The sequence below is a fragment of the Aethalodelphis obliquidens genome, unplaced genomic scaffold, assembly GCF_003676395.1.
Source record: "Aethalodelphis obliquidens isolate GAN/ISIS:26980383/991018 unplaced genomic scaffold, ASM367639v1 scaffold2, whole genome shotgun sequence".
Lineage (NCBI taxonomy): Eukaryota > Metazoa > Chordata > Mammalia > Artiodactyla > Delphinidae > Aethalodelphis > Aethalodelphis obliquidens.
In genome coordinates, this window is record NW_020837946.1 from 62,424,899 (window position 1) to 62,443,683 (window position 18,785).

Here is an 18,785-nt window from a genome sequence, read left to right on the forward strand (position 1 = left end):
AAATAGCACTAGTCTAGAGGCTTGAACACATGCAAGGTTGTGTGTGTGTGTGTGTGTGTGTGTATAAGGGCAACAACACTTTGTATATAAAGGTATGTATTTCCATCAGGAGGCACCTAATGTCTAACTGCCCCTTTGTGATATTAGCAGCCATTGATGATCATGCTAAGATCCATTTAGTCCTAGAGGTACTTAGCTATTTTAAATGTCACTTCAGATATATAGCAACTGTTTAATTAGTTGTTTTAAATTACAGTGTTCCCACATAATGGAGGATTAAGTGAGGCTTAGACAGAAAACCTTTTTGTGAGACATGACACTTTGTTCTATTGTTTTTGGAGTCATGATGAATAGGAAAATTACTTTTGGACAAACTTAGAATCAGTTTATGAATATGGCTTTAATTTGTCTATTTCTCAGAAATAAGATTGTCTATAGGAATGGGTCTTCTAGGCACTAGAAACCACTTAAATATAGTGGAGGATGTTGGAAAACTGCCAAGAAGGACTTATTTCTTTTCCCCAAATATTTGAAAGGATCAGGAAGCTTGACTCTGTAGTTCATAGTCCCGCCTGTCAGATCAGACCCCTAGGATATAGTTCTTACTCTTTCAAGCTTCTAAGATCAAGGTCTTGAGCTCCAAGACAGAGCACCTTGTGTCCATTCCAAGCACTCCTTTTACATAACAATGAATGGTGTGTAAGGGTCCACTCAGGGAAGCAGGGAGAAGGGAGGGAAAAGAATGGGTGAGATGGCAAGAATGGCAAGGGTATTAAGGTCCCAATAAAAAGATTATCCTTGAAATAAATAGTTTCATATCATATTTGGTCTTTTTGTCTGCTGTGTTCCTATATGCATAAGGCATAAGATATTTTTGGTTATTCTACTGTTTGAGGACTTTCTGAAAATATATGTGTGTGTGTGTGTGTGTGTGTGTATGTGTGTGTGTGTGTGTATGTGTGTGTGTGTGTGTACAGCTATGAAACAGGTAAAAGTTCATTTTTCCTAAGTTATTTTGCTCTTCAGTCTGGCCATCTGTAAAATGACACCTGCTATTAAACAGTTTGTCAATTATCACTATTTTTTAAGGAACAGAGAGTTGAAACTGCCATCCATTTTGCTTTTAATGGGATTAGCATCAAGGAAAACCCACTCACTCAGAGTCTAAGATAAACATCGGAACAATGCAGCAATTATGGGTCATTCAATTAATAATGTTGCACTGACTTTCCATTGCTCAAAAATAGTATAATTTTTTCTTAGCTAAGTAAACAGATTATTTCATCTTTATCAAGTACCATATTAGCATGCTTTTGGTGTGAGTAAAACTATTGCTAATTATCATTGGTTTGCAGCACTTCTCTTTTGTTACTTAGGAATGCCAAAGAAAGGGTCAAATCCTTGTTACAATGAAGGCTTTCTTGCCGGTAATCAGCAGTATTTGGTCTGCCTGCCACGGGGGTGGCTTTGTCTCTGAAGTTTTATTTCTACTGACTTTCTGTTCTTTAGAATTTTGTATATCTAACTTTATATTTCTAACTGTTGAAACTCCAACTGGGGGCATAACTGGGAGGGAGTGAAGAGGAGGGATAAGTCATTCTTTGGACAGTGATGCCTGGTGATGAACATGTTCATCAAACTCAGCCCCACTGCACCTTGCTCTTACTATTCTCTCTACTCGAGGTGAGAAGGAAAAAGCAGACTGACCGCATCTTACATATCACATCACAGACGGACCTTTTTTTTTTTTTTTTTTTTTAGCAGTTTGAGATAGGATTCAGAGCCCTGAAACCTTGAGGAAAGAGAAGAATCTCTTATTTAGTCTTCATCTTACAAACACATTATAAATATCTCCCATCTTTTAAAAGACCCTAAGATCCCTCTCAGCTGTTACCCTACTTCTCTGCTCCCTTTCACAGCAAAGTTACATAGAATTGTCTTTAATCGTTGTCTATCTCCATTTCCTCTCCTTCTTTCTTTCTTGAACTCATTGAAAACAGTCCATCTCCAGATCTCCCAAAAACATTCTTGTCAGTGTCACCAGTGACCTCCATGTTGATAACCCTAATAGTTCTTGTTCAAACATCACCTTATCAGAGAGCTACTCCTCACTGTTACTCTTTCTCATTTATTTTAATGTCTGTTCTTCCAGCCTCCTAAATAGAATGTAAGTTCCATGAGAGCAGGGATTTTATGAAGTTCATCACTTTCTCTCTAGTACTTAGCAGTCCCTTTACTATCTGTTGAATGAAATAGTTTTAAAAAGCTGTGTTACTTCACCTATAATTTCATTTATAATCCCTTTATCCAGTTCTTAGCACGGTGTCTAGGAAGGTGGATTTCAATAAATATATGTTGCATTATTCCCTGGAGCATTTGAGGCACAGTGTTCCATCCTGTGGCTCAGTGACTCCATTGCTAGGGCTTATGTGAGATTTTTATTATTTTTCAAAAAATTAGAACTATGTCAGTCTTAACCTCCTTTGCAGATTTTGGTGATAGTTCTGTGTATGTGAAGAAAGAGGTACTGCAGATCCAAACTCTTCAGAGCAGGCCTTTTGGGTGCTTTTTAAACTTAGGTCTGAAATCAGGTCACCATGGATAGAGACCAGATAGGGATTTAGGACTTCAGACCCAGTAGTTCAAAGCGAGGGCGGTAAGGGAAACTATATAAGTGAATGTCTTTCCCTTTTTGCCTTCAGGCTCCTGAAAGCTGCTCAGACTAAACTTGATGTTAGTCCAATTCTAGTAGCCCTTGGGAAGACCATATTTACTTTCTCTTTCCAAGGTACTGAATTGTTATTCACACTTTATAAATATTATGTATATGCTTTTCATTGAAAGGCTCCTCAAATTATTTTTGGAGGGCTTCCCTGGTGGCACAGTGGTTGAGAGTCCACCTGCCGATGCAGGGGACACGGGTTTGTGCCCCGGTCCTGGAAGATCCCACATGCTGCGGAGCGGCTGGGCCCATGAGCCATGGCCGCTGAGCCTGCGTGTCCGGAGCCTGTGCTCCGCAACGGGAGAGGCCACAACGGTGAGAGGCCCGCGTACCGCAAAAAAAAAACATATATATATATATATTTTTTTTTTTGGAAAGAGGCAGGAAATGCTTCTCTGTTGTCCTCTTGCATATTACTGCACTCCCTAGATGCTAGTCCGTGATGACAGTCACTTCAGGGACTTGAAGTTGACTGACACAGGAGGTGGGGGGTCAGAGAGGAATAAGTTGGTCTCCTGCTGCTTTGTTGTCTGTTTCTTTTTGGTATGGACTCTCTTGTTTGTCCTGGTACTCTTGGAAAGCTCTGTTTCCTAGCATAGGGTTTCCTGGAATTCTTAGATTATACCAGATTGAAGTCCTTAGTAGAATATGCCATAATTTGATGAAATTTAGATTTGCCCTGACTTCTCCAGACTTCCCAAAGTGGAATGAGAAACTGAAAGGAAGAAAGAAAAACTTGCCCTTGCGTTGCTTCTTCTCTTTCTTTTCATGCTATCTTTTAAAGATTATTTCCTTTCATTCAATTTCATTCTTCCTCCTGTAATTTTCTCTTCCTATTACTCTGAAGCCTGTAAGTGGTAGCAATACCTATTATAGTGGTTAGGAACAAGCGTAGTGGGGCCAGGTTGCTGAATTTGAGTTCAGGTTCTCCAGCTGACCAGTCGTATGACCTTTTTCAAATTGTCTAACCTCTCTGTACCTCAGAGAGGCATGTATGTAAGATCTCTAAAATGGGAACAATAGCGTAACTACCTCATTGGGTTATTATAAGAACAAAATGAGTTCATACACATTGAGTACTTGAACAGGCTTCTGGCACGTAGTTTTCAATACGTGTTATTGATGATTATTATTGTTTTTGCTTATTTAACTTCGTGGATAGTACTTGCAGCTGAGTGCTGGTGGCCAAACTAGTAAACTTTTTCTGGCAAATCATTACTCTGACTGGATTATCCTGCCTTGGAACCAGGCTAACATAAAGTAACTTATAAAGGATGACTTCAAGACCTTGAAAAGTCCCAGGTGTCTGGGCAGGACTTATATCAGTAACTTCTTGTTTTCCTTTTAATCTTGGCTTAAGTGTCATAATATACCTTTAAGAGGCCCTCTCTTTCTTTAGAATCAATTTGTCTTCTTTTTGGCTATTTTGTCAAAATCTGAGAACAGAATGTATTTATAACCTTCCTGTCAAGATAATAAAGAGTAGTGCCTAATATGTGTGTCTTACCCTGCTGTGAATGATTTCCATTCTGGGAGGCCTACGAGTTTCTCAAACCTCATCTTCCTCCTTGATTATGTAAACAGAACTATAGCATGGAAGTTTCTTCCTTCAAGCCAAATCATTAGCAGAGAAAACATTAAAAAAGTCTTCAGGCACCAATCTGACATGTATATTTGGAGACAGCTCCCAATTTCGAGGAGCAAACATGGACATGTATCGTTTGGAAGTTGGAGAAAGGAAGGGAGAGGGAAAAGGTGGTGTGAATGAGGACATTCTTTTTTAAAATTTTTTTAACATCTTTATTGGAGTATAATTGCTTTACAATGGTGTGTTAGTTTCTGCTTTATAACAAAGTGAATCAGTTATATGTATACATATGTTCCCATATCTCTTTCCTCTTGTGTCTCCCTCCCTCCCACCCTCCCTCTCCTACTCCTCTAGGTGGTCACAAAGCACCGAGCTGATCTCCCTGTGCTATACGGCTGCTTCCCGCTAGCTATCTACTTTACATTTGGTAGTGTATATATGTCCATGCCACTCTCTCACTTCGTCCCAGCTTACCCTTCCCCCTCCCCATGTCCTCAAGTCCATTCTCTAGTAGGTCTGTGTCTTTATTCCCATCTTGCCCCTAGGTTCTTCATGAACTTTTTTTTTTTCTTAGATTCCATATATACATGTTAGCATATGGTATTTGTTTTTCTCTTTCTGACTTACTTCACTCTGTATGACAGTCTCTAGATGCATTCATGTCTCTACAAATGACCCAATTTCGTTCCTTTTTATGGCTGAGTAATATTCCATTGTATGTATGTGCCACATCTTCTTTATCCATTCATCTGTCGATGGACACTTAGGTTGCTTCCATGTCCTGGCTATTGTAAATAGAGCTGCAAAACAGTATGGAGCTTCCTTAAGAAACTAAAAATAGAACTACCATACAACCCAGCAATCCCGCTACTGAGCATATACCCTGAGAAAACCATAATTCAAAAAGAGTCATGTACCACAATGTTCAATGAGGACGTTCTTGCATTTTTGTGTCAGACAAACTTTAGAGGTCTGGGCCTTAGTTAATAGGTGTTTGTCCATCTTTCCATTAAAACAAAACTTAGCAGGATGAGTTTCTCTGGTGTTCTTGTGCAGTGTCTCCTCTCTTACTACACTTCCCCTTTACTTTAAGTCCTGTAGGACATTTCAGCTACATGATGGATTTGCTCCATGGGAAAAAGTTTACAAGGTTAGACTCAGACTCTCCAGGCAAATAAACCAAAAAGTAAGACTTTAGAGATCCCCTATCACAAAGTATTGTGACTTCCTCTTTTCTGGGGTAGATTGAAACCCATTAATTAATACTGTTAGCAGTAGAAATCTTTAAAGGGAGTAGAATCTGTTCATTTCTTACTTTGCTTAGTGTACAACTTGGACCTGTTCCCTCTATGTGTGTATCTCAAGGGGGAAAAACTTTTGGAAACAGTTTTCCAAATCTTTTGTGTATTTTGTGTCTTGGCTCTGTGCAGTCTTTACTATGGGCATACCCCTCCACTTAAGCATACACAGAAGAGACCAGAAGGTGTACAGGGGTTGAGGCAAGTCCTTAGCTGATTGACAGAGATTCATTATCAGCATGGACAGAGACAAGAAAGCTGTTCATTCTTCATTCCAAGTGTCAAACTGCTGACCTCTAACCATTCCAATACCCTCTCTGATGACATCAAGCTGGCCTTGTTTGTTGGGGGAATGAGCCATGTCAGCAAACTTTTAGTCTTGTTAGTGGATACTGGTTTTCCGTTTTATGGGACTGGTTCTCAAAAAGACGGACAGAGAACAAGAGATCTGCCCAGCATATTTGTCTCAGATCCTTCATATCTACAATAATCACCTTAAATGAAAGAGTCACAGTCCAAGCCCAAATAAATTTTCCTCCTGATATATAACTTCTCTATTGCAAAGAGTTGGGTTTTCTAAGATTTCTTTCCTGCCTGCTGCTCTCTTGAAAGTCTAGGTGGCATACTGACCCTAAATGCTATCTGGCACATGGGGGAAAGGAATCGCTTGCTGGACTCAGCTGGCTTCTAAGTATCTCTTGAAGGCAGAATTACTTAACTGAGCTGTGTGACCCTTTGAAGGTGCATCTGCAATGTGCACCATCTCAGTGATGAAAAGACATCAATAACCCTAAACACTAGCTGGTTCTTGGGCTATTAACAAATAAAATAGGGGCTTCCCTGGTGGCGCAGTGGTTGAGAATCTGCCTGCTAATGCAGGGGACACGGGTTCGAGCCCTGGTCTGGGAAGATCCCATATGCCATGGAGCGACAAGGCCCGTGAGCCACAACTACTGAGCCTGTGCGTCTGGAGCCTGTGCTCCGCAACAAGAGAGGCCACAACAGTGAGAGGCCCGCGCACCGCGATGAAGAGTGGCCCCCGCTTGCCACAACTAGAGAAAGCCCTCACACAGAAACAAAGACCCAACACAGACAAAAATAAATGCATAAACAAGTGTGGGGTTTAAAAAATATAAATAAATAAAATAAAATTCAGAAAAATTAAAAATTTTAATCAGTTATTAAATGCCTTCCATTTTAGTATATGATTGACTACATGTAACTTTGGCAGTTAAAGTATTTAAAGACACTTAACAGACTAGTTTTGAACTTCTGGAGATGAGAATGTTTGTGCTTATTCCTTTATTGGGGGACTTCACAAAATGGGACTGTGCTCTCTGGTGTTGGAGACATACCCTTTTCTTACTTAAAAAGAAATCAGAAGAGAATCTGAGAATCATTGTGAAAACAATCTTTAATGAAACAAAGAATGGACCAAGAAAGATATCATACTTGTGAGAGGGAGGCTCTTAAAAGATCATAAAAGGCAGACATTCAAACTATTTTTAAAAGCTTTTTAAAGTGATAACTCTAGCAATACCAAGCAGTTCTGGAGCACAGTGAGTAATGACCCAGTCCCTGTACTGAGTGATGGGGATTTAAAAATGAGTAAGACAGGATCCTTGATCTCAGAGGGTTTCATGATGTCATGGGGGAAACAGATAATCAACCAACAGGATGAAGCCTACACTTAGGGATCATGAGAGATACATGTTCCAAGTGTGGGGAAGCACAGGGGAGAGACTGACAGTACCTTTTTTCTTCAAGGGGCATGCTGATTTTTCCAGTGAGATCTCAAAAACCAGAGTTAAGCATCTGGTTAATAGCAGTGAAGTGACCATATGTGCATAATGTGGTAGCAGTTATTCAGGCTTTTCGAAAAGCTTTACTAGACATTGTCCTTTGAGGTCCCTGTACCCTGTGAAGGAACTTATCCAAATGTGTGGATGGGGAAGTGGTGACACAAAGAGGATGAACAACTTGAGTAAGAGTAAATAGATACTGAGCGGTACCCCAGGTCCCAGGTTTCCTGGCTTCTAGGCCTGTTTTCTTTCTATGACCCTCCAGCCAAAGAACTGGCCCTTCGTTTCCCAAAGCATATGTGGTGGTACATTACTTTCCTGGGATGTTATTTGTATTATGTAAACGAAGGTTCCATTTTGAAATAAGTTGAATTTCTTCTCATTCTTCAGCTTGAAGCTCGCAAGTCACTTCAGAGGAGACTTCCCTGGGCTCCCATTCCCTCCTACTATGCACTCTTTCGGCACTCTGTACTTCCCACATTAAGCATGTAATCCAGTTTGTAATTTGCTGTTTGTGTCATTCTTAGGTTATCCAGAGAATGTATCTTTTGTTTACCAATGTATGCTTAGCAGTTAGTGTCTAGAATATAGTAGTCACTCAAGAAGTGATTGCTAAAGCAACGTCTTCATTTAAGGTTTGCGTGCTCTTTCTGTTCTTTCAGGATACCCAATATGTGAGCAGAAAACTTGTGCCAATGGAGCCTGCTATAACACCAGTCAGAAGTGTGATGGGGAAACGGATTGCAGAGACGCCTCTGATGAACTCAACTGCAGTAAGTAATATGGTGAAGCTGGTTTATACTGGCCAGTTATGCACATTTCCAAGTTTATGTTCAGTGAATTCATGTTGGTAGCTTGAAGTCAGCCACGGTGGAGTATTTATACCATGGAAATTGGCAGATACTACAGGTGAGGACTTTTATGTTCCTGGAGAACTGGTTATTAAACATTTACCAGAACACTACTGCATAGTAAGAATCTCTCTTTAAACTTGAGACAGAATCTTCCTATGAAATTAAGTGGCTACAGTGGAATTGAAATTCTCTCTTTTCTTTCCCTTCTTAACCTTGTGTCCCAGCTCACCGATGCTTGCGCAGTGAGTTTCAGTGTGACAGTGGGGAGTGCATTTATAAAACCTACGTCTGCGACCATGACCTTGACTGTGAAGATGGCAGTGATGAACGTTCTTGCAGTACGGTGATTTCCTTACGTTGGGTCATGCTGTTAGGAGTGTTTTTGTGTTTTTTCTTTTTTCTCCCTACCAATGTGCTACTTTTTTTAAATCACAGAGTCACTATGTCTGATGGCAAAGGGAGCCAGACTGTCATTTAGGGCCCATGGCATGAGCTTCAGCAGTGTTGCTGAACTTGGACTTCTTTAATTTCCAAGGATCTGTGTAGAGTTGAAGGGTTGCTGATGGACAGTTTGCATTCTTTCCTTAGGCTACAAAGATACAGAGTGTATTGTATCACTGGACTCTCAAATTACTCATATCTCAGGAATGGGTCTAATAACCTTCACAGAGTGAGAGAAGGGCTTAGAAAGGGAGACAAGGTCCCTAATAGTAACGGCCCTAACTCTCCTCTTTACTTTGAAATTCTTACCACATTAAAATCACGAGTCGGGAAAGTTTCAGTATGGTTGCAGGTGGCTTTTTTTTTTTTTTTTTTGCGGTGTGCGGGCCTCTCACTGTTGTGGCCTCTCCTGTTGCGGAGCACAGGCTCCGGACGCGCAGGCTCAGCGGCCATGGCTCACGGGCCCAGCCGCTCCACGGCATGTGGGATCTTCCCAGACCGGGGCACGAACCCGTGTCCCCTGCATCGGCAGGCGGACTCTCAACCACTGCGCCACCAGGGAAGCCCCGCAGGTGGCTTTTGTTACCTCCACATTTTCACTCTGACCCTCCTTTTCTTTCCATGATATTGCCTGCAATGCACACGAACGCTCTCATTGTTGCCACCTCCGGACTCATTTTATTAGAATATGAAATCTCCATGAGAGAGTTTTATAAATTCCAATAAATTGACAGGTTTTTTTTTTTTTTTTTTTTTTCTGGTGGTCACTTATTTACCAGAATGAAGGATTTTCTACACACCCATTTTGATTGGTGGGTAACCATGCCTTAGAAGTTGTTAAATATTTTCAGTATCACTCTAATTTTCTGTGAGCCATGCCTGATTTCTTTTCTGGCGCCTGTGCTTGTTTCAGGGACTGTATTGAGAAGAATGTGACATCATGGAAGGAGTTACTCAGAATCATTAGGTCCTAGATAGCAATGACTGTGCTTGTGGTCAAGTAAGAGAATGTTGGCCATTGGCGTGTCTATAGCATCTTTGTCAGTCTGTGTTCTCTGTTCTGTGACAACATATAACATAACTGTCTTGTTTTTAATCTTGATGCACCTGAGTTCATGTCCTGGACCCAAAGCTGCTGTTTTCTTCTCCTCCTTCTCCTCTTCTTTCTCCTTCTCTTCCTCCTCTTTTTCATTTTTGTCAAGATAGTTAAGGAACTAAACGGGCACAGAAATTTCAGTTTCTAAGAGCTCAGTTTAGGTGGCAAGATGAGCACTTTGATTTTTCCTGAGTGGTTTGTATCTTTGGAGTGCAGCTGTCATTTTCTTCCAGGTTCTTATCAGACCTGCAAAGGTAACGAATTCACTTGCCCCAACGGCTTCTGCATTAATCAAAATTGGGTTTGTGATGGAGAAGGTGACTGTGTAGATAATGCCGATGAAGACGGATGCGGTAAGGAGGGGAAGAGCTTCTGATTGGAAAGTGTTTTCTTAAAGTGTTTTCCAGAACTTGTTTTTCCTCCTTTCCTTGTTACAAATTATCTGTGTGACATGCAAGTTTCTGGATTGGCTGGGCTTAAGGGGAATTAGTGGATGGGGAGGAAAGAGGTGATTCCACTAGCTTTTCCTAAAAAGACCCCAAACTCAAATATAACATAAATTATAATCCTTTCCTGCCAATACTAAGGCCAAATAGGTAGGACAGTCTCTCCCCTGTCTATAGCCCTATCCAAGGTTTTCCCTTTAAGACTCTTATTTTAATTAGATGTATCTATATAAAAATAAGTAGGCTGGGGAAGGAGGGAAAATGTGATTTGTCTCAAGACCTTATAACCTTGAAAAATGACTTAGAGCTGGAGATTGTTAGTTGTGGGAAAGGCCACTCTCCAGGGAAGTGAGAAGGAGATTGTCAGTGATATTTGCCCCCTTCACCATGCTGTTATCATCAGCAGTAGTACCTCCAAGAGTTCAGAAGTTGCTGACACCATGAATAAAGCATGTCACCTTTGTGGGTCTAGCCCCAGGTATTGGGTTGGCCAAAAAGTTCGTTCAGCTTTTTCTGTAAGATTTTTATATTAAGAATGATGCTTGTTCTGGGAACATCCATTTGTTTCATGTTTCAGTGATCCAAGAAGTTGTTTTCCTACATTTGGGTGTTTCTTACACTGTTGACATTTCACTAAAGAAACGAAACAAAAACTGAACAACTCAAAATGACACACACACACACACATAAAAACAAACATAGGAATCCTGGCATTACCTTGATAGCCCTATAGTTCTATTGTTCATGATTTAATTAACTAAGTGTTCTCCTATGGATTATTCATCTAGTTTGTTGATAATTCAGGCCCATTTCTGCTTCCTCCTCTTATCTGGCTGGGAGTTGCTTCCCCTAGAAAGAGTGGAACTTAATGCCATTTGCCACTCCTTAGAATCTCAATAAAAGGTCAGTTGTAGAGTTAGAAACTACTAGTTTACTGTGAAATATAGGTCATTTGTAGACTTCTTGTCTACCTGATCTCTATCCTCTCTTAACCATGTATTGAAAAAGAGTTGGCTCTGCCTCTAATGTGGCCTGTAGTAACTCTCTTTTTTCCCCACAGAAAGCAGAATTAACCGTACTTATGAATGTTACCCAAATGAATGGGCTTGTCCAAAGTCTGGAAAATGCATCCCAATTACTAAAGTTTGTGATGGGACTTCAGATTGTCCGGAAGGAGAAGATGAAAGCAATATCACTGTAGGACAACACTGTGGTGAGTATGGAAATGTATCTGGGCATCTTTCAGGTAAAGGTGTGTCTGTTTCTCTATAACAGATTGCCAAATACAGAGACTGTCAGTTGGTGTTTGCAGAACGAACAGTCCCACGACTTAGTGGCTTTAACCAGCGAACATTTATTATTTCTCACAGTTCTGTGGGTTGGCTAGCTCACTCACATCTCAGGATGCTGCAGTAAAAGCATGGCTAGTCCAGGGTTGTTTGCATGGTGGTGGAAAGGGCAAACCCCAGTGTACAAGCTCTTTTTTTTTTTTTTTTTTTTTTGCGGTACGCGGGCCCCTCACTGTTGTGGCCTCTCCCGTTGCGGAGCACAGGCTCCGGACGCGCAGGCTCAGCGGCCATGGCTCACGGGCGCAGCCGTTCCGCGGCATGTGGGTTCTTCCCGGACCGGGGCACGAACACGTGTCCCCTGCATCGGCAGGCAGACTCTCAACCACTGCGCCACCAGGGAAGCCCTACAAACTCTTCTAAGCCTCTGCTTATGTCATGTTTGCCTAGTGTTCTATTGGCCAAAACAAGTCACAGCAAGCCCAGATTCGATGGATTGAAGAAATAGACTCCATCTCTTGATGGGAGGAGCTTAAAAATATTTGTGACTCCCCTCTCCCCCTTCCCAGGAAGAATGGATTTAATGGTAATTGTGATGACTCTAAAGTGTTCTGGAGATTTTATTCCCTGGCTTATACCTATGGAAAAAGTGTTGTCTGGATATACTCCAAGAAGCTTCTGGTTTCAGGGATATGTACTTTTGAGTCAGTGTTTCTTTTTTCCTCCTGTGGCTGTAGAATATTCCCCCACCATCAACCATCAATTCTGTGGACAACTGACTTTCCTGTAAGAAAATATAATTCATGACCTTGATTTTATCAATAGCACTCTCTCTAAATTATCTAGTAGTTGCCTAGCAGTGGCCATTAACTATAACCCTAAAGTTTTGGGGATTTTTTTTCCCTGGAAAAAAAGAGACTTCTATGGCTTCTTTTTGGCATTTCATTTGGGGACCCTTTTAAATAGTCATAGTACAAAAGTTAGAAAACTAAAATTAACAGAAAAATATAGTCACCTGAAATTCCACCACTTGAAGCTAGCCATGATTAATTAACTTTTTAGTGTTAAAAGTTAAGAGTTTAGTATTTAGTGTCCAGTGACTTGGGAATTCTTGGGAATTTCCTTCTATGATGTTGACACAAAGATAGACTTATGACCAGATTTTTCCATAAACAGCACTTCTGATGGCTTGCGCTTACACTTAGTTACAACTTTTTAAAAATATGTGCTGAGCTTTTTAAAATTATTATTATTAATTTTTTTAACATCTTTATTGGAGTATAATTGCTTTACAATGGTATGTTAGTTTCTACTTCATAACAAAGTGAATCAGCTATACGTACACCTATATCTCCATATCTCCTCCCGAGCTTTTTCTTACTTCTTGTAAATCAGCCTTGTCCAGAGGTCACCGTTCATTTCACCAAGTGTTTTTCTCTGTCTAGATGTGGATTTGTGTCCGTTCTTAGGCTGTGAGTACCAATGCCACAAGTCACCAGCTGGAGGGATGTGTTACTGTCCCTCAGGTTTTATTGTCAACGAAAATAGCACCCATAACTGTGTCGGTAAGTGACAGGTGGGAGGGCCTGGTCTTTCATCACGGTGCTTGCGCCATTGGTAGGATCCATGCCCTCTAACATCACGGAGTTTGTACTTGTGGATAGGAATGTCTATTAACAAAGAGCCACACAGTCCTCACCGAAAACATGACAGTATGAAGTTTTAACTCTGAGAAGCTTTTGTGAGGCACCCAAGGCGAAAGAGTGGTTGTGTGATGAGTGAGTTGACTAGCGATGTGTATATCTTTCTACCACCCGATGATGGAGGTAGTCTTTTGGTGTTTTGTGTATTTGTGTTTTATGTACTTGGAAGCAGAAATGATATGGCCATACTTATTAAATACAGTTAGCCCTCCCTATCTGTGAATTCCACAACTTCGGATTCAAATCAACTGGGGATTAAAAAAAAAAAAAAAAAAGGGCAGAAAGTTCCAAAAAGCAAAACTTGAACTTTCTGTGTGCAGGCAACTATTTATATAGCACTGAAATTGTATTTATAACTATTTACATAGCATTTACATTGTATTGATATTAGGCATTATAAGTAATCTAGGGATGATTTAAAGTATATAGGAGGATGTGCCTAGGTTATATGTAAACACTACACCATTTAATATAAGGGACTTGACCATCTTTGGATTTTGGTATCCTGGGGGGTCCTGGAACCGACCCCTGTAGAATGCCAAGGGTTGACTGTACTGAAATACTTCCATGTAGTTGGTAAATAGCTGCTGTCTTGAATCCATCAAGTACCTGCTCCTCTGGCCTCTTCCTGCTCCTCTGGCCTCTTCCCAGGATGTCCAAACCTTCCCAGGTTCCAGGAACTAAAGAGTGGTCACCCAACACAACAGAGGGTCACCAGGTCACTGATCCACTGACCACACTGGCCAGTCAGTGCCCATGCTGTGCTGGTTGTTAATCCCATTGATTTTCGAAGCTAATACTAAAGAAGAACAAACTCTATCATGTTATTTCCATCCAGTGGCTGGCATTGAATTAGACACCAGTGCACTAAATATTTCTGACATCTTTCCTATCTGAAAGATAAGAATGATTTCTCCTACTGGGAAAGTTTTGATTTTGATGTAAGCCAGCTTTGCACCCCACTGTGATTAGGAAGGGATTCTTATGATGGGAGAATTAGACATGGCCAAGTATCATCAATTTTCAGTTTTTTAGGGTTTGAACAATGAATTTTTAATGCTCTGATTTCTTTTTCCTTCTTTCTAACTTTCGTTATGTGAACAACAGACATACTAGCAGAAAGTGACCACAGGGGTTTTTACTGGTGTTGGGAAAAGGCATCTGGAAGGCAACTGAAACAATTCATTACTACGAAGTATTCATCTATGGATCTTCAAAAGATAGATGATTCAGAATTTTACCACGATATCTGTGTTCTTTTGATACTCCGTAGAAATTTGAGATTCTTTAGGGTTTTTTGGATGAAAACAAACATGGCACACGTATGAAATACTTTTAGAAAAGTATTTCTTCTGAAATAATTTCTAAAATATTAATATAATTTGGCCCAAAATATTGAATTTGGATAAACTTAATGAAGTTATTCAGTCTTTAGTCTCAGCTCATGGCTTCCAACTTAATTATGGTGGATCTTAATAATTTCCTCATAGTCAGAAAAAATTTTAATGTCAGAAAGACTCTGGGGGGTTCCCTGGTGGTCCAGTGGTTAGGTCTCTGTTTCACTGCTGAGGGCCTGGGTTCGATCCCTGGTCAGGGAACTAAGATCCCACAAGCCATGTGGCACGGCCAAAAAAGAAAAGAAAAGAAAAAAGAAAAAAAAGAAAGACTCTGGTTTACAAACTCTTGAGAAAGTCTATTCCTCAGTGTTACTGAGAACTATTGTAATGGGGCTCGCTCATTTACCTGTTGTATGCCAAGATTTTTATATCCGGTAAAGCAATCCAGTTGAGGTTGTTCTTGTGGTGTTCAAAGTAGGTAATTTTAGATTTCTAATATCAGGACCGTGTCCCAAAGTTTGCCCTGGATCTGATTGCTCCTCTTAAGTAACTCTATTCGACAAGACATGTTAAGATTAAATGCTTTATGCAAATCAGCCTGAGAGATCCTGAAGACTCGGGGAGAACTTTGAACTATTGAAGAAAGCCCCCAAATTTCTAATCATCTCAAAACTTTTATAAATAAAACATTTATGATCTGCAGCGACCATTAAGTGATATTATAGGACACTTTTTGTGTTTTATTATTATCATTATCATTATCGTAACACTGCAGATCCATTCAAGTCACTTAAAAAGACTTTTCACACAAATGTCCTCATTTGTTAGGTGGTTTTCTGACTTTGGAACTCTTGCTTATGCTTCCTGGCATCACTGCGAGGGCTGCATCCCTTTTTTCTCGGAGTGGTGCTCATCTGTAGGTATAAGGCTGCTCGTGTGTTTTTGCCAAATGTCAGGCTTCTCTACCCCCTTTACTGCCACCCAGCTGCCAATCCGATTTCCAGTCTCTTAGTTTTCTAGGCCTCTCTGCTTTCTCTTAGTAGAAAAGGAATTCCAGTAGAGATACCAGAAGCCATGTTCTCAGTATTACACTAGCTTTTCTGTTTTTCCTCACAGCCCCAAAGAGGAGTTAGGCAAATGCACCCTTTGCCTCTGAGTTTTGAAGCTTGGTTAACAGTGATTTCACATTTCTTTCAAAGAAGACTATATTTTGCCCTCTTTGTAAAGAGAACTCATCAGTTTCAATACATGACACGACGAAACCAGTTACACTTGTTTCAGCTGAGCTTTTAGGGGAAATGTTTAGGTCTGCTCTTTCAAGCGTTTCAAGTCTTTCAAGTTCAGCAAATACTCTCTTTATGGCTGTAATCCTCTGCATGGCTGACTCATCACAGAGGCTTCAGGTGTTGGAAACCTATACAACATTTACCATCTTAGATCTGGCTCCCCAGTGAATGCCTCAGTGGTCATCAAGAATAAAATGGAATAATCCTGACAAGAAATTTTTTTGTCCTTCCGTTCATCTGCTCCTGGTAGCCTTGCCCTGGCAGCGGAGCCTCTGAGGCATGCTGCCGGAGCAGTTTACCGGGGTGATTGCTTCTTATTGACAGGACATGCTGTTTGTTGAGGGAATGACATCGTGGTGCAGAGTTAGAGCAGGAAGGTCATTCAGCATGATGGGATTTCACACCGCCAGGTGGATCAGAGGGTGTCCAAGGGGGTCTATGCTAAAAAACATTTTTTTGAATTACTTTCAAAGCAGTATTTGTTGGTAGGCGGGGACAAAGAATAAAAAGGAAAGTAGATTAAGGTAATGGGCTGGAGTATTGTAAAGCAGCATTTTAGTGTTTTTTACAGTTTCTACTACCTTTTCTAGTCTCTTGAAAACCTCAGGTCTCCTTTCATTTTTCTTGTCTTCCCTTTGGCTGACAATGGATATTAATTAGGCTTCATTCTTCTTCATAATGGAGAGTAGAATCTTATTCAGTCATTAAAATTGACAGTGTTTATACACTTATTTAAACCTGTAAAGTATTTGTAGCCCAGGTGATAGGAAGGGCATTTGCACCCAAGAATTCCTAGTTATGACTTCACCCTCTTTTTGACATGAGAACTGCTCCCAGGGTGACTCCAGACCCTTAGACATAGTCATAGTGTCTTGCATTCAGAATGAGGTCATGACACCCTGGGAGTTTGAGGGCGAATGTCCTGTACTTTTATTCCTGCTGAAGCGAAGCCTCACGTGGTGCTTTCTTAGGGCTGAGGCGAGGGCACAGGAGACATAGATCAAATGTGGGCCTTTTATTTTTACCCACATGGCCTTTTATCTTGTCATGTCCAAATTGGATTAATTTTTTCTTCGTCACGGTCCTTGGAATGAAAGATACGCTGGTCAATGTTTTGTTATACTTGGTCTGGAGGGTAAATGGGAACTTGATCCCAGGACTTTCTTGGTCTTTCTTGCTGGGGAGTCACAAGATGGTGGGCCATCTAGCAGGTGTGGTAGAACTCAACTCACAACTCTGCAACTGTGATCGGATCCTAGAAATTCTGGAGAATCCTAGACCTGAGGGTCTCAGAAATTATAATTTACTTGAGAATTTCCTGAAGCCCTGGGGGGTGGGAACATTGTTGGTTTAGGCTGTGGAGGTCATTCTCCAAGGGAAGAGAGCAGGGTGAAGGAGGGTGAAGAGTGGATGTGAACTTGGGGGGTCAAATGAAATATTTGGCACTGGTGGACCAAAGACAGACAATTTCTGTGCCCCTTAAGCTTTATAATCTTTGAGAAAGACACTTTCTTTCCCCCGCATACTGTATTGTTTATATGTCAATTATATTGAAACTCTTTTTACACGGTAGAACTGAGACTGTTACGGCATTGAACAGAGCTCTATTGTGTTATGGATTTTCAATAAGCGCTTATTAAATGAATGAATAATGCTAATGAATAATCAGAAGAGAATATATTTTTCATGTCTTAAAAATGATTTTAATTTTGGTTACGATTTTTGACATCAGAGAAAAGGCAGCTGGGTAAACAGACCTTTGCAGATACTTTATTGCAGGCACAGATTTGTGTCTTACTGAGCCACTGGATATAAGGCAGTTCTTTCTGCAGTGATGGAAATGTCTGTGTCTTCCAGTATGGTAAACACTAATCATATGTAGCATTTGAAAGGTGGCAAGTGTGACTTGGAAATTGAATCATTAAATTTATTTTATTTTAGTTAATCTAAATATAAATTTGAGAAGCTGCAGAGGGCAGTGGCTCCCATATTGGAAAGCACAGTTTTAAAGGGATGCATTTACACTAAAAGTCAGATATTTTGTAAACCAACATTAACAAATGAAATGCAAAGGCAATGTGTCCAAGCGGTGTTGTGCATCACCTGCAAAGTTATCCTTTACATAGATTTGAAAAAACCTTGGGTTTTCCCTAGTATGATGATGCCTATTTTTTTCCCCCTAGAGGGTACTTACTCAGGCAGGGGCATCACCATATTGCTGTATAGCGTGTCCAAGATTTTTTTCAGAAATGCTGTTAAACATGATTACAAACGGTTATTTCCTATATGGTAGATTTTGATGATTGCCAGATGTGGGGAGTTTGTGACCAGATATGTGAAGACCGAATTGGCCATCACCAGTGCCACTGTGTAGAGGGGTATATCTTGGAGCACCAGCAGCGCTGTAAAGCTAATTCTTCTTGTGAGTAAATTAAAGACACTTGTGTTTCTGAACAGTAAACTTCTGATGACTATCCTCTTTCCATAGCAGATGACAAAAAAAATATCAGCATTGATGCGGATGGCAAGGTTTTATTACCACAAATCAGGAGTGGCTCCTGCTGTTGGAAGAATAGGTCAACATTAATTTCATACTTTGGTTATTAGGGACCAACTTGTGGATTAACAGGTTTTTTTTGTTTTTTTAAAATTTTTATTGGTTGCTCGTTCACTTTGGGACTGGAATATTATGTCATCTATCACATAAATTTTATGAGTACATTTGACCTACTTTTAATTACTGTACTACCATATGGTGACGAGTACCAATAGGTATTGTTTGTGCAAAATTTAGAAGTGGTTCATAATGGACCTGCTAAATTTGGATTAGTTTGTGAAAATGCCCTCATTCTAACAGTACTGTGGCAGAGAAAAGTCATGAAAATTTGTTTTAAAAAACTGGGCCTCCCAAAGCATTTTTGTCACC

General features: G+C 40.4%; 1 protein-coding gene across 1 annotated transcript in view; it reads left to right on the forward strand.

Moving 5' to 3' along the window:
- The window catches only part of LRP2 (LDL receptor related protein 2), a 197,001-nt gene that overhangs the window by 47,414 nt on the left and 130,802 nt on the right, over positions 1-18,785 (forward strand). Inside the window, exons 5-10 of the mRNA XM_027078206.1 lie at positions 8,073-8,183; positions 8,489-8,599; positions 10,035-10,154; positions 11,308-11,460; positions 12,979-13,098; positions 18,153-18,281. Of these exons, the coding sequence (XP_026934007.1) occupies positions 8,073-8,183; positions 8,489-8,599; positions 10,035-10,154; positions 11,308-11,460; positions 12,979-13,098; positions 18,153-18,281 (744 nt within the window). The remainder of the gene's footprint in view (positions 1-8,072; positions 8,184-8,488; positions 8,600-10,034; positions 10,155-11,307; positions 11,461-12,978; positions 13,099-18,152; positions 18,282-18,785) is intronic.